We start from the raw sequence: 12,118 nt of genomic DNA on the forward strand, positions 1-12,118 counted from the left end.
CTGGACCGGGTTGTTCAAAGCCCGATTAAGATAACCCATGATAAGCGACGAATTTGGTTTGAGTTTTGTAACTTTGTGGTGAAGTTTTCTGTTTGTTTGGACGTGGGGGTGCTAGTCGTACCTTTTAGGGGTTAAAAGCGGTTTTGGTACTGGCTTAAGCCGGTTGGTACGGGCTTAAGGTGTTTTGGTACCAAGCCACGCCCACAAAACAGGATCTTGGTACCTCTCAGGGATTCTTTTCAAGATTTCCGACGAGCACCCCCGTTCTTTTTACATGGGAGTTCCCCCGGGCGTCTACTCACTGACTCATGTGAGGCTACGAGACATAATTTGGCATCAAACAAGGCATGAATGGCTGTAAGCTGCTGGTTGAACCGCGATTGCGCCTGTTGTCCCGTTTCGAAGGTGTCAGCCAGATTATTTGGCGAAAAATAAATAAATAAAATAGTCAAAATAGAGATTCTAGCTAGCGGAAAATTTACGAAGTGCTCGCTGTATTTTCTAAAGTGTTCGCTTCTCGCAGGACAATTAAATTTGATCACTGCCCGTGCTCACAAAAATAAACGCACTGCTCGCAAGCTCGGAAATGCTCGCAAAGACCATCCGACCCCTCAAAATATACGAAGTGATAAATTTACATTGCAACCAATGCAAAACAGGCCCTTCTAATCCTTGGGATTTGTTTAAAATACCAGTTAAAAACCCACTTCTAGCTTACAAATCCTCCCCGGGTATTCCGTCTGCTTTACTTGGGGATGTATTGTACAAATGCAAGCAGCTTTTAAATACGCCTCAGGTTTTTTTGCCGCTGAAAACCTGGATCACAGCCATCATTGTAGCCTTTTTTTTCGATAATTGTTGGCCATCGCCAGTTCTTACTTTTTTTTTCATTATTTTGCAAAGCTAGCTGTCAACGAAGTAACTGATATCTTAAACTGTTGTTGGCTTTACAACGTTTCCACGACTGAACTAGAGATATTCATTGCACAATTATTAACGCTTATTCAACCCTGTAGTTGAAAGAATGTAACAGTTGAGCGGATCTCTGGTTCTCACCATTAGGCTGCTGAAGACTTAGAGTTGTCGATGAAGTAACAGATCCCAGCTTGTTGGTTGCTTTACACTGGTACGTTCCGACATCTTTTGGGCTGAACCTGATAATCTTAAGGATGCCGTTCTGAACAGTCGCTCGTCCTTTTGGTAATGAGGCGAATGCCCTAGACCACTGAATTACAGGAGGTGGAGAACCAAAGGCTCGGCAAATAACAGATGCTACCGTATTTTCCTTTACCTTTACAACTTGATCGGGAACCTCGCTAAATTGTGGAGGCACTAGAGAAATTATGTAAAACAAATAAGCAAAGATACCACTGGTTTAAGTTATCATTAGCAATTTCAGAAGGGCTCTAAAGGTATTAAGAATCTTATAACAGTTGTCACGTTTCGATCGGCGCGCTAGTTTACTTATCTTGTCCACGACACGAAATTGTTTTATTGTTTGATTTTTACAATGCATGGGAACTTGTTACTGCAAATATGGAATTTATTTGATTATATTAGTTACCTTAATGGGCTTGAATAAATAAATGATCTTTGGTAAAGGTAGATAAGGTAGGTAAAGTCTTGCAAACGAGCCAAGTGACCCATCGGGCCGGAGTTTAACCCGGTTTCTGTAGCATGAAGCGACTAGGAGAATTTCTGCTACTCCCTTGATGGGATGCTAGTGAATCACAGGGAATACCCACATTATATTTTCAAGTACCCATCGATACACCTGGGTGTAGAGAGGCACTGTGAGAGTAAAGTGTCTTGCCCAAGAACAAAACACAATGTTTCCGGCCACGACCCGTACTCGGTCCGCTCGATCTGGAGTCGATCACACTAAGCATAAGGCCATCGCGCATGTCACGAAAACAATGAGAAGATAAAGAAAAGAGCCTAAATGTACCTTCTACGAGAAGTTTCACTTCTTTTTTATCCTGTCCCAAGATATTTGTAGCTGTGCAAACGTACCTCCCAGAGTCATTGTAAGCTACATTGGTAATCTCCAACTTGTTATCTTTATCATCCATACTTGTCCTACTTGTCAGTTTTGTGCCACTTTTTGTACTCCAGGACACGCTAGGCTCTGGATTGCCATCAGCTGAGCAGTAAAACGTGGTGGTCTGGTTCTGAGTCACAGTGAGTGACGTAGGAGATACAATCACCGCTGGTGCAGATATGGACTTGCCTGCATCACCTTTAGGTCCCGGATGTCCCGGAGCTCCCGTATTACCTACAGTAAGTTAAATGTTATCAACAAAAACAAATTATGCTTTTAGAAAATTTGCCCGTCAGAATACGGTTGCCGTACAAATATCAAGTTCTTAGTACATCTACAAATTATTCCAAATTGTCCCCAAATAAATGCTGATCAAGTTGCAAAGTTAGGCAGCTTTTGTGTAGTCTCATACGCAGTTACCTTTTGGTTTGCTAGTGGCGGAGGAGTGTGGCGTGACGAGCCAAGTAATGAATGGGTAAGGGGGTAAAGTCTGCATACGAGCCAAGTGGCCCATCAGGCCGGAGCTTATCCCGGTTTCAGTAGCATGAAGCGACTAGGAGTATTTCCACTCCCCCCTGGATGGGATGCTAGTCCATCGCAGGATTACGTCCCCGCATTAAGTTCGCCGGTACCCATTTATACACCTGGGTGGAGAGAGGCACTGAGAGAGTTAAGTGTCTTGCCCAAAAACACAACACTATGTCCCCAGCAAGGGCTCGGACCCGGACCGCTCGCTCCTGAGTCGAGCGCACTAACCATGAGGCCACGGCGCCTCCCAATGGATGCGTAGGAGACTATCTACATTGATAAAGTAATAAACTACCTCCCATCCCACTTCGATCCTATCCGTATTTAAAGGAGCCCAGTCACGGTATTTTGGCTAGCCGAGGTACAAAACTGTGACCTTTACATTGAAGGAAATTAAACCTGAAAACAAAAAACCTGGAAATTAAACCTGAAAATAAACGAGAAAAATCCTTTGTTCTCCCTCATTAGCATTCGATTCAGCTCATGTGAAGTACGGCGTCTGAACCGGACATTAGATAGACAAACACAAAAGGTATAATAGTAAACCTGGAAGGAACAAGGATGGTTAAGGATGAAGAAGATTAACACGGATTGCGAACGACGAATTTGAAAAATTTCGGCTAACTTTTTAGGATTAGTTTAGTTTAACGAGTTCGTCACCAATATACAAGAACAAAAATTCAAATAGACAAACAACTGACTTCAAATAGGCAAATAATTTCAAAATAGTACGGGATGTGACGGGGAAAGAAACAGAACTAGCGTCCCAATTGCGATCTAATCCCCTACTACAATCAACATACACTTAATATATACAATACAAATAAATACAAGCAAGTAAAAATGTGATAAATATGTAAATTATTGTTTAAGTATTAAACCTTATTAGTTTCTAGCCTGGAGGACTATAAGTTCCTCGCTTTGATGTGTAAAGTGCGACGTAGCTCCTTTAAAGGTGAGCACTTGTAAATCAAATACCTTTTTCTCCTTTCATTCCAGCTGGTCCAATATCCCCCATGATGCCTTGCTTCCCTTGTTCACCTGGAGGTCCCATGATACCCCGCGTTCCCTTTCTTCCCTTAGTTCCTTTCGGTCCACGTTTACCTCGAGGACCGGGGGCCCCTGCCACACAAACTTTTCCAGGCGCTAGGCAGACAGATCCAGTGATTATCGATGTGACATATCTCTTGATCATGTGCCGAATATCTTGTATACCCACAGAGTCGTTAACATTTACTTGGTCCACGCTGCGTCGAACAATAGTACCTTTGTATTCGGTGCCTTTAAAAAAGAAATTACATGTTTACATGTTTAAAACACTTTCTGTGGTCATGTTTTGATTAGGATTTCAAAGAGAGTTTCATTTTTGTACTGGGTCCACGCTGCGTTGAACAATACTACCTTTGTATTGGTGCCTTAAGAAAAAAAAAAATACATGTTTACATGTTTAAAACACTTTCTGTATTCATGTTTTGATTAGGATTTCAAAGAGAGTATCATTTCCGTACAATGCTAATCTTTTAGAAGCTTAATACAGTCTCCTTAGCGAACATTTCTGTCTCTTTTTCTGGTTTGATCACGTCCGGGGGATTATGTCTGACCCGCAATTCACGAACAAAATACAAGGTCACCGGTTTCTGATGTGTATCAACAAATATTTATAACATTGTGGAAACAAGCGCACGCTTGCAGCCATGAAATATACGTTAGGTAAAATAATGAACACGAGCCAAGCAGCCTCCCCACATTCTAGCTGAAACTTCAGTTGCATTTTTTTTTCTTGAATGCCAGCACAGTAGCATAGTAGCATATTGGCGAAGGCGCGCCAATTTAAATAATAAAAATAAGACATGACATGACATATGACAGCACTGTGCAGCTCTTTTCTGAGACAGGCTGAACAATTACAGACTATGCCTCACGATTCTCATACCTTCCCTTACGTTTTCAAAATTATACACAGAATACTTGTGACCTACCAAACACCATGTTGGACTCCCCTTTCTTACGTTCCTGTAGAATGGCTGCTTTGTCAAGAGCTTCTCGCATTCGTTGAATTTGCTGCGTGAACTTTGAATCCATCGTTTCCGTGTTACGAGCCACTATCTCGATTCTTGCGAACAAGGCAAACGTCAACAGAATCGCAAGGAAAGATAAAACAGAAGACGTCTTGAGAAGTTTTTCTTCGTAGTAGTTTGGTTTAGATGTAATATGAGGCTTACTTACGCCGGTATCCATCGCTTTTTGATGTATTGTGGCAGAAACGAAAGAGACGTGGTCGCTGAAATAATACTTCAAGACCTCTAGGACCTCCAGTAGAGTGGGGGACTGGAGAGGAAATATCAAATAACAGTGATGACATTTTGCTGTCTGCGACATAAAAAAAGTTGGCATATGAGCCAAGTGGCCCATCAGGCGGGAGTTTTTCCCTTTTTCTGTTGCATGAAGCGACTAGGAGTATTTCTTTTCCCCCCTGAATGGGATGCTAGTCCATCGTAGGGCTACCCTCAGCAGTAAGGTCGCCGGTACCCATTTATACACCTGGGTGGGGAGAGGCACTGTGAGAGTAAAGTGTCTTGCCCAGGAACATGACATAATGTCCCCGGCCAGGACCCGAACCGGGACCGCTCGATCCAGAGACAAGCGCACTAACCATGAGTCCACCACGCCATTACATTACGGAAGACATTTTCTCTATTAATGGGAAAACGCTGGAAGTCGACGAATGCAACGCCAATTTTATCACCAACAGACTGGAGAAAATCACTCACTAGATAATGAGCTAGGCTCGACTTCCAGCCGCTATTGTATTTGGATAGCTGATGGAACACTGTCGGGAGTGTTTGACATATCTTCTCAATCGAAACAAAAACTAAGGAGAAAACGGAGAAGTGAAAACGTCAAAATCTATGCTAATTAAGACTGAGTATCCAAACTTCCTTCACGGTTGTGATTTTCCCTGTTTTAACTTGATCATTTATTAATGAGTTTGAGAAGGGGAGATCAAAGTAAGAAGGTTGATCAGTCTTTTGATTTCTAACGTTACGTTACTTACAGTACATTGCTTTCAATACAATGTTTGTCACACAATTTTATTTGTATGTACATTTTTATTATTATTCCTTATTTGTAAATAATTTTAATTTCTTTTTCGCTGTGTCCCCAATTAGTTGTGAAATCTAAATACATTGGCACATTAATAAAGCTTTTTACTTTTTTTTTTTACTTTTTGTACGTAACCCTGATTATAATACGCTACATTACTAGCCTTTGTAATATAGACATTTAGGATCCTGCACGCGCTCTGATTGGTCGAAAACCCATGTTTTATCAGAGTTTATAAAATAACTGAGATACTAAGCTCGCTCTGATTGGTCAATAGAGTTGCTAAACCTATGCTCTATTGTACCGGTAAACCACGGTTCCTGATCTATGGCAGCTCGATCTACGCGGGAACTAGAGAACTCGGAACTCTAGCGATAACAAATGTAATAATCAGTCTCGCCTTTCACTGGCTGAGATATCGATAACACAAATATCTTTTCATTCAACATATACATGGAAATTTGCAAGGAAACATAGGACCAGAAGTTGGTAGTCATATAAAGCTTTTTATGTTTTTTCCAGGGTAAAACTTTTACGCCGACTCCGGTTACGCTTAAGATTAAGATTAAGGAAGTTTGAAACACTTATTTCGGTGCTTACCACGGTCTGTGGAGGATTAAGTCAGCTGGGCTTGACTGATCAATTTGGGTTGTCAAAAAAGCAGGGAAAATATTTCTTCCTATCAGAAATTTTGAGTTTAAACTCCATGCATACATGCATTACACCACGATAAAATAATGAATTTGATTTCCATAAGGTTAGCTTTCAAGCAATAGTTTTCATTTAGCAAAATATAGAGAGAAACACGGACTTCATTGCATAAGTAAATAAATTCTGAATAAATTTCGGAAGCAGCGTTTCTGTTACTGACCTTTATTTCATTCGCAAAACTTTGGAAAGTTACCGTTAAACACTGCGTCGAATCGCTTCACCAAGCACCTAAAGTCTGGACTACTTGAACACTTTTCCGCGTATAGCCTTTTACTTTCGTGATGACCGATTCCACTTGAGAATCCCTGCATTTCCCCGTCAGAATACTTTTGAGTTAATTAATATGCTTTTTGCCTTACACCGATAACCTTTTCCACTCTTTTCTTAAAACTTTCTTAGCGTAAAATGTTTTCGTTGCTTTGCTCTTCGGATTTCATGTCCGGCGCGGAGTCTATGTTTTCATTCTTTTAGTCGCTGTGATTGGTTTGTCGCGTTATCTCTTGAATTTGATGAGAATAAGCAACTTGATCACGAAAGTACAATAAATTTTCCTCTCATTGACAGACTTTTTCCATATTTATTTCATAAAAGCGATACACCATTCTTTCTATGGGTTTACCGGCGCAATAAACCACTTGGGATGTTGAGAGAACACTCGCCTAACGGCTCGTGATTTACAAGCTTTTCTCGTGTTCTCCCAACATCCCGCGTGGTTTATTGCGCCAGTAAACCCATAGAAAGAGTGGTTTACTGCTTAAATAAAACAGAAAGCGTGTTTTATTGTTTTTCGCCACACATTCGTTTTTATCACAGTGTAATACACGGCTTAGGCCTCTTTATTTGTTAAATAAAACAATTCACTCACACCTTACCGCGACTTTAAGTACAAACATCGCTTACAATACGCATCCGGTAAAATATAATACAGTAATAAAAAAAAAGTAAGTTTTTTCTTTGCGTGAATTCCCTTCCTTCGGGCGAATTTTAAATAGGGTACGTATATTTGACGGATTCTTACGAAACTTGGCTATAATGTTCCTCGATTATCAATGCACCAATATTTGTGAGGCTTTTTTGGTATTTCAAATAGTTCCTCTATAAAGGCCTGTCCAAGCGGTAAATGTTTGGCGACCAAACATCATCAAACATTGTTTGCTGACCAAACATGCTGATGTTGAAGTGAGTGGCCAAACGGTTAAAACATGTTTGGTCAAACACAGATTAAACTATGGATACAAGTCGCTGAGCAAGTGTGGGACGCATGCACGCGCCAAACATGTTTGATACGGCTGTCCAAAGGAACAAGACATCGCCCATCAAACACAAGAACAAAAATAATGTTTTAAGTTGTTTGATCGAATGTTTGATGGCCTTCAAATTTTTTCAAACACGACCAAATACGATCAAACACGATCAAACAGCACCACTCAAGGTGGTCAAAAGATAAAATGTTTGGTCACCAAACAATGCTTGATGGTGTTTGGTCGCCAAACATTTCCCGTTTGGACAGGCCTTAAGGCCTTCTCACGTGACGAAGGTCAGCAAATGTTTTATTCGTTTAGTCTAATGCAGTGAATTTTGAAAATATCATACGCCGTAGAAGTCCTAGATACCGTGCTATTTCAGTATACTACTAATGCGAGGAGATATATAACATGTCAAAATTTCCCAGCTAAGTTAAAGTGCGCTAAGCAAGTTGTGGACATGGCTTTTAATGAATTATTGCGGCTGACAAATAGAAACTTAAAAACACGTCGACAAGGCAGATGTCTGACAAGGAATGTGATCGGCATTCTATCGTGTGATTGCATACAAATGACAACAGCTATCGACTGTTGTTCCGGCAGAATGACACAGACTTCCGCAGTTAAATCAGCCTAAGAGCTACAAACGAGTTTTGCTCTACAACGCTCAAAAGCGAATACCTTCGCTGAAAAATAATAGGTTTAAGTTTTCACAGCTCAGGTTCGTGAACGTTAAAAGTCATGACGGAATCGCTTTCCGTCGAACTTGCCACGAGAACAAAGGCTGTAGAATGGACTGAAGCAGTTTTGCTTGCTGTTATCAATATTGTGGCCTTCTTCGGCAATTTCCTAACTTGTTACGCCGTGTACAGAAACCAGAGACTTCGTACGCTTCCCAACATGTTCGTGATAGCACTTGCTGTGAGCGATATTCTCATGTCCACCTTCTGTATGCCTTTTACAGTTGTAACTCTGTTTCACGGCCGCTGGATGTTTGGTGAGAGTTTTTGTCGTTTCCAAGGATTTGGAGCATTGACATTTGGACTGGTCTCCATGGGCACCATGGGATTAATTGCAGTTAGTCGATATTACTGTGTTGTAAAACCAGAAAAGTACATTGTGTTGTTCAAGAAACAAAGAGCTTTGCTGTACATTGCTGTTGTTTGGTGCGCGGCTCTCTTTGGATCATTGCCTCCAATTTTCATCAAGAACGGGAGATTTGAATTCCAGCCGGGTAAAGCGATGTGTTTGTACACATTTGAAAGCAATATTGCCTATACTGTCTTTATTGAGTGCGTTTACGTCGCAGCACCCTTAACTATAATCACAATCTGCTACGCAAAAGTATTCCACACAGTGTCTAGATCAAATCAAGTTTTCCTCCAGGAAAATACCCTTCAGCAACTGAGAGCGAACGTGGAAGAAGCAAAAGTGACCAAAACTTTAGCGGCAGTTATGGTCGGCTTCACATGTTGTTGGCTTCCTATCTCCATCATGGATAACATTGACGCCGTGCGCGGGGAACACACTTTGCCGCGACAGGCGTACCTTACATACGCTTTCTTGGCTTATTTGAGTAGTACAGTCAACCCCTTTATATATGGCGCCACGAATAGGCAGTTCAAACGAGAGTACAAGTCTATTTTGAGAATGACTGTTTGCTTCCGAAGCCAGAACAACAACAACAGCAGCAACAACAACAGCTAAAGATATGTCCGTATTGCGGACGTACGTGGTTTTCGGGTTATTCCAGTTATACAAGTTATCTTACATTGACCTCGGGTTATAATTGCTACAACAGCAGTCTTAAACTGAGAAAAGCAATTGAATCCCTCCTTATTTTCACTTCCTTCGGGTCTCTGGACTGACATTTTGTGCCCACTACATGAGGTACAAGAACATGGAAGCCTCGTTGATAACACCAAATGGACTGCATTGCTATGATGGATTTACTCTTTCTAAATTGAGCCACCCTACCTTGTAAACAAAAAAAGTAGAAAAGAAAAAGGAGTCGGCAGGTTCCGGAACCGATCTCAGGTTCACTCCGATAGGGCAAGAAAATACAAAGCGTGTCAGCCTTAGCTCACAAAATATCCTGACTGCCAACTGCTACAGCCCGTTATTTCCAAATTTAATGTGGTCCTATGACATATGCAAACCACTAATGTACATACGAGTCAGGCTTAAAAAACAAAAAATGATAGAGGTATCTTTTCCTACCGCAGCTGTATTAAAGTTTCAATCTGTGAGTAGTAATAAAAGCAGTATGTAATAGGCTAATCGCAGTCTAGTGCTCATAATATAAATTCTCCCTACAGCTTTCCGTACATTTCTTTTAAAAGCCAGTTGTGAGAAGTTTTCTTGTTAATTTTATTTACACTGCATATCTTACATTTGGTCTAGCATTTGGTCTGGATAATAGCAGCGATGTAATATACATTTAAAGAAAAATACAACACTCTTAATAATGATCATGTTCCGGTAGATGCTTGTGCCATTTTCAGTATGAATTGAACGCTGTGTGCGGTAAAACATAAATAGATAATAACAATGGCAGCAATCACGTCAACTGTAATAGATACACAGGAAAATAGTAGTAACAATCTTTTATTAGGAAGCTCCATCACTAAAAGTGGTTTACATAGAGGTCCTAATACTAGATATATACTATATAATGATACAATTAAAACAGACTAAACAGACAGACAGTTTTAGGGACCTTATGGTGACTCGATTGGATTTTTCAATAGTGACAGCTTCCAACTTTAAATATAAGTCACAGCGCACAAGAACACAATACAGGAGATTGATATCCACACTCTTGCTGGGGATAGATCGTAGTCTCGGGTGCGGTGTATTTTATCGAAATCGGAGTTACCATAGCAGCGCAATGACGTCAATGCTGTTTTTACTCAAGGTCGATTTTCTTGAAATCTAGAGGTTTTTTTTCTAAACTGTCTACTGTACTTGTAGTTTAGATAGTGTGCCTAATGTGTAGCGAGTTTAAACAAATTCTATGAGCGTGATTTCTAGAAATCTTCGGCTGAAGTTTTCGATTGTTAACATGAAACAAATCTAATCGAGTCGCTCTAGTATATGTTCGCCGGGCTTACGGGAAGCGCAATCGGAGCGCATGTTATTTTTATATACACATGAACAACATTTCCTGAAAAGTGGAACAAAATCGCACCATTTGATTTCGAAAAATATGAACTTGAACAAGGTGGCTATTTTGCTTTTTTTGTCAAAACTTGTCTATGTTTTTACACCGAAACGAATATTAAAAAAAAAAAAAAAAGTGGTCGATGAATTGGCAGGTGTCACTATTGAAAAATCTAATCGAGCCACCTTAAGCAAGCCACGACAAAGGCAACGAGAACGTCACCAAACAAAAGGTTTAATGAGTAGAACAATGGCTGTGCACGTGCGTTATAAATCTTTTTACATTTTTTTTGCCGTCCTCTGCAAAACAACAACTTGAAATGACTAAGTTCTACGTATTTTTGAGATCGCAAACGACGACGGCTAATTTTTCGTATTTTCATTTTGAAGTCAATGCTGATGTTATATTTTTAGCTTGAACAAGTCCTGGGAGCAATAGGCGCACTGAACAGATGTAGACAATTGCGAAATTCCAAAATGAAATATAAATTCATTTTTTACTTGGCGTTGTCCTTGGGGTCGCCGTCGTAATTGCTTAAACAACGACGGCAACGAAACGGCAACACCATCCAGTAATTTTTTAGAAATGACTAGGTTCTCCGTGTGTTGGAAAACGCGAATGACGGCGGCTAATTTTTCGCATTTTGATTTGAAATTAAACGCTGGTGTTACATATTTAGCTTGAGCAAGTTCCAATAGACCAATAGACGCGCTGAACAGATGTAGACAACTGCGAAATTCTAAAGTAAAATATAAATTGTTACCAAGGCTTCGTAGCAGCACGACGTGAGATACGGTTTTGATGAACCACACGATATTTTTGAAGTTTATTATTTAATGAAAACAATACATGTTTCGGATGAGACATCATCCATTGTCAGTTGTACAGTGAAAAAATATAAAAAGAATATCCAATAAATATTGTAACAAAGAGAGATATTAACAAGAATAATTAAGGATGAAGGCGCGAACCAAAAAAAAGTAAAACTATTTAAGCTAAGAAAGGGGACTTATTAGTATGAAAGGGATAAATTAAGGTATTTGACCTGGGAATTTGACGACGGCTGCTCCCAAAGGATGTGCATGGCTTCCTTGATTTTCAATTGTAAGCTTGTGGAAGTAAAGTCGAGAATTTTAAAACAACCTTCTGAACAAAGGGAGCGACAATTTTCAGAATTTCTCAGGTGTTTAAGGATGTGGGAATGTTTGTCAGAGGAGAGATGTTCGCGGATGCGAGTGGCGAAGTGTCTGTTGGTTTCACCAACATAACAAGCACTACAGCCTGCACATGAAAACTTATAAACGACTCGCGATCGTAAATCCTTAG

At 40.3% G+C, this 12,118-nt stretch overlaps 2 protein-coding genes across 2 annotated transcripts in view; one reads left to right on the top strand and one right to left on the bottom strand.

Moving 5' to 3' along the window:
• Window positions 1–5,362, bottom strand: part of LOC145495491 (uncharacterized) — an 8,574-nt gene extending 3,212 nt beyond the window's left edge. Inside the window, exons 1-4 of the mRNA XM_081475124.1 lie at window positions 4,549–5,362; window positions 3,548–3,850; window positions 1,949–2,275; window positions 1,057–1,332 (exon numbers count right to left, since the gene is read on the bottom strand). Coding sequence (XP_081331250.1) covers window positions 1,057–1,332; window positions 1,949–2,275; window positions 3,548–3,850; window positions 4,549–4,981 — 1,339 coding nt within the window. The 5' untranslated portion in view covers window positions 4,982–5,362. The remainder of the gene's footprint in view (window positions 1–1,056; window positions 1,333–1,948; window positions 2,276–3,547; window positions 3,851–4,548) is intronic.
• A 2,994-nt stretch (window positions 5,363–8,356) lies between these two features.
• Window positions 8,357–9,538, top strand: LOC145495525 (melatonin receptor type 1B-like). Its single transcript, XM_081475166.1, has one exon. It carries the CDS (start codon window positions 8,371–8,373, stop codon window positions 9,334–9,336), a length of 966 nt encoding a protein of 321 aa, XP_081331292.1. The 5' UTR covers window positions 8,357–8,370; the 3' UTR covers window positions 9,337–9,538.
• Window positions 9,539–12,118: the final 2,580 nt, after the last annotated feature.

This window comes from Orbicella franksi, chromosome 8, assembly GCF_964199315.1.
Source record: "Orbicella franksi chromosome 8, jaOrbFran1.1, whole genome shotgun sequence".
Lineage (NCBI taxonomy): Eukaryota > Metazoa > Cnidaria > Anthozoa > Scleractinia > Merulinidae > Orbicella > Orbicella franksi.

Coding starts and splice junctions, on each gene's coding strand:
- LOC145495525 (XM_081475166.1), top strand. CDS start 8,371: ATGACGGAATCGCTTTCCGTCGAACTTGCCACGAGAACAAAGGCTGTA.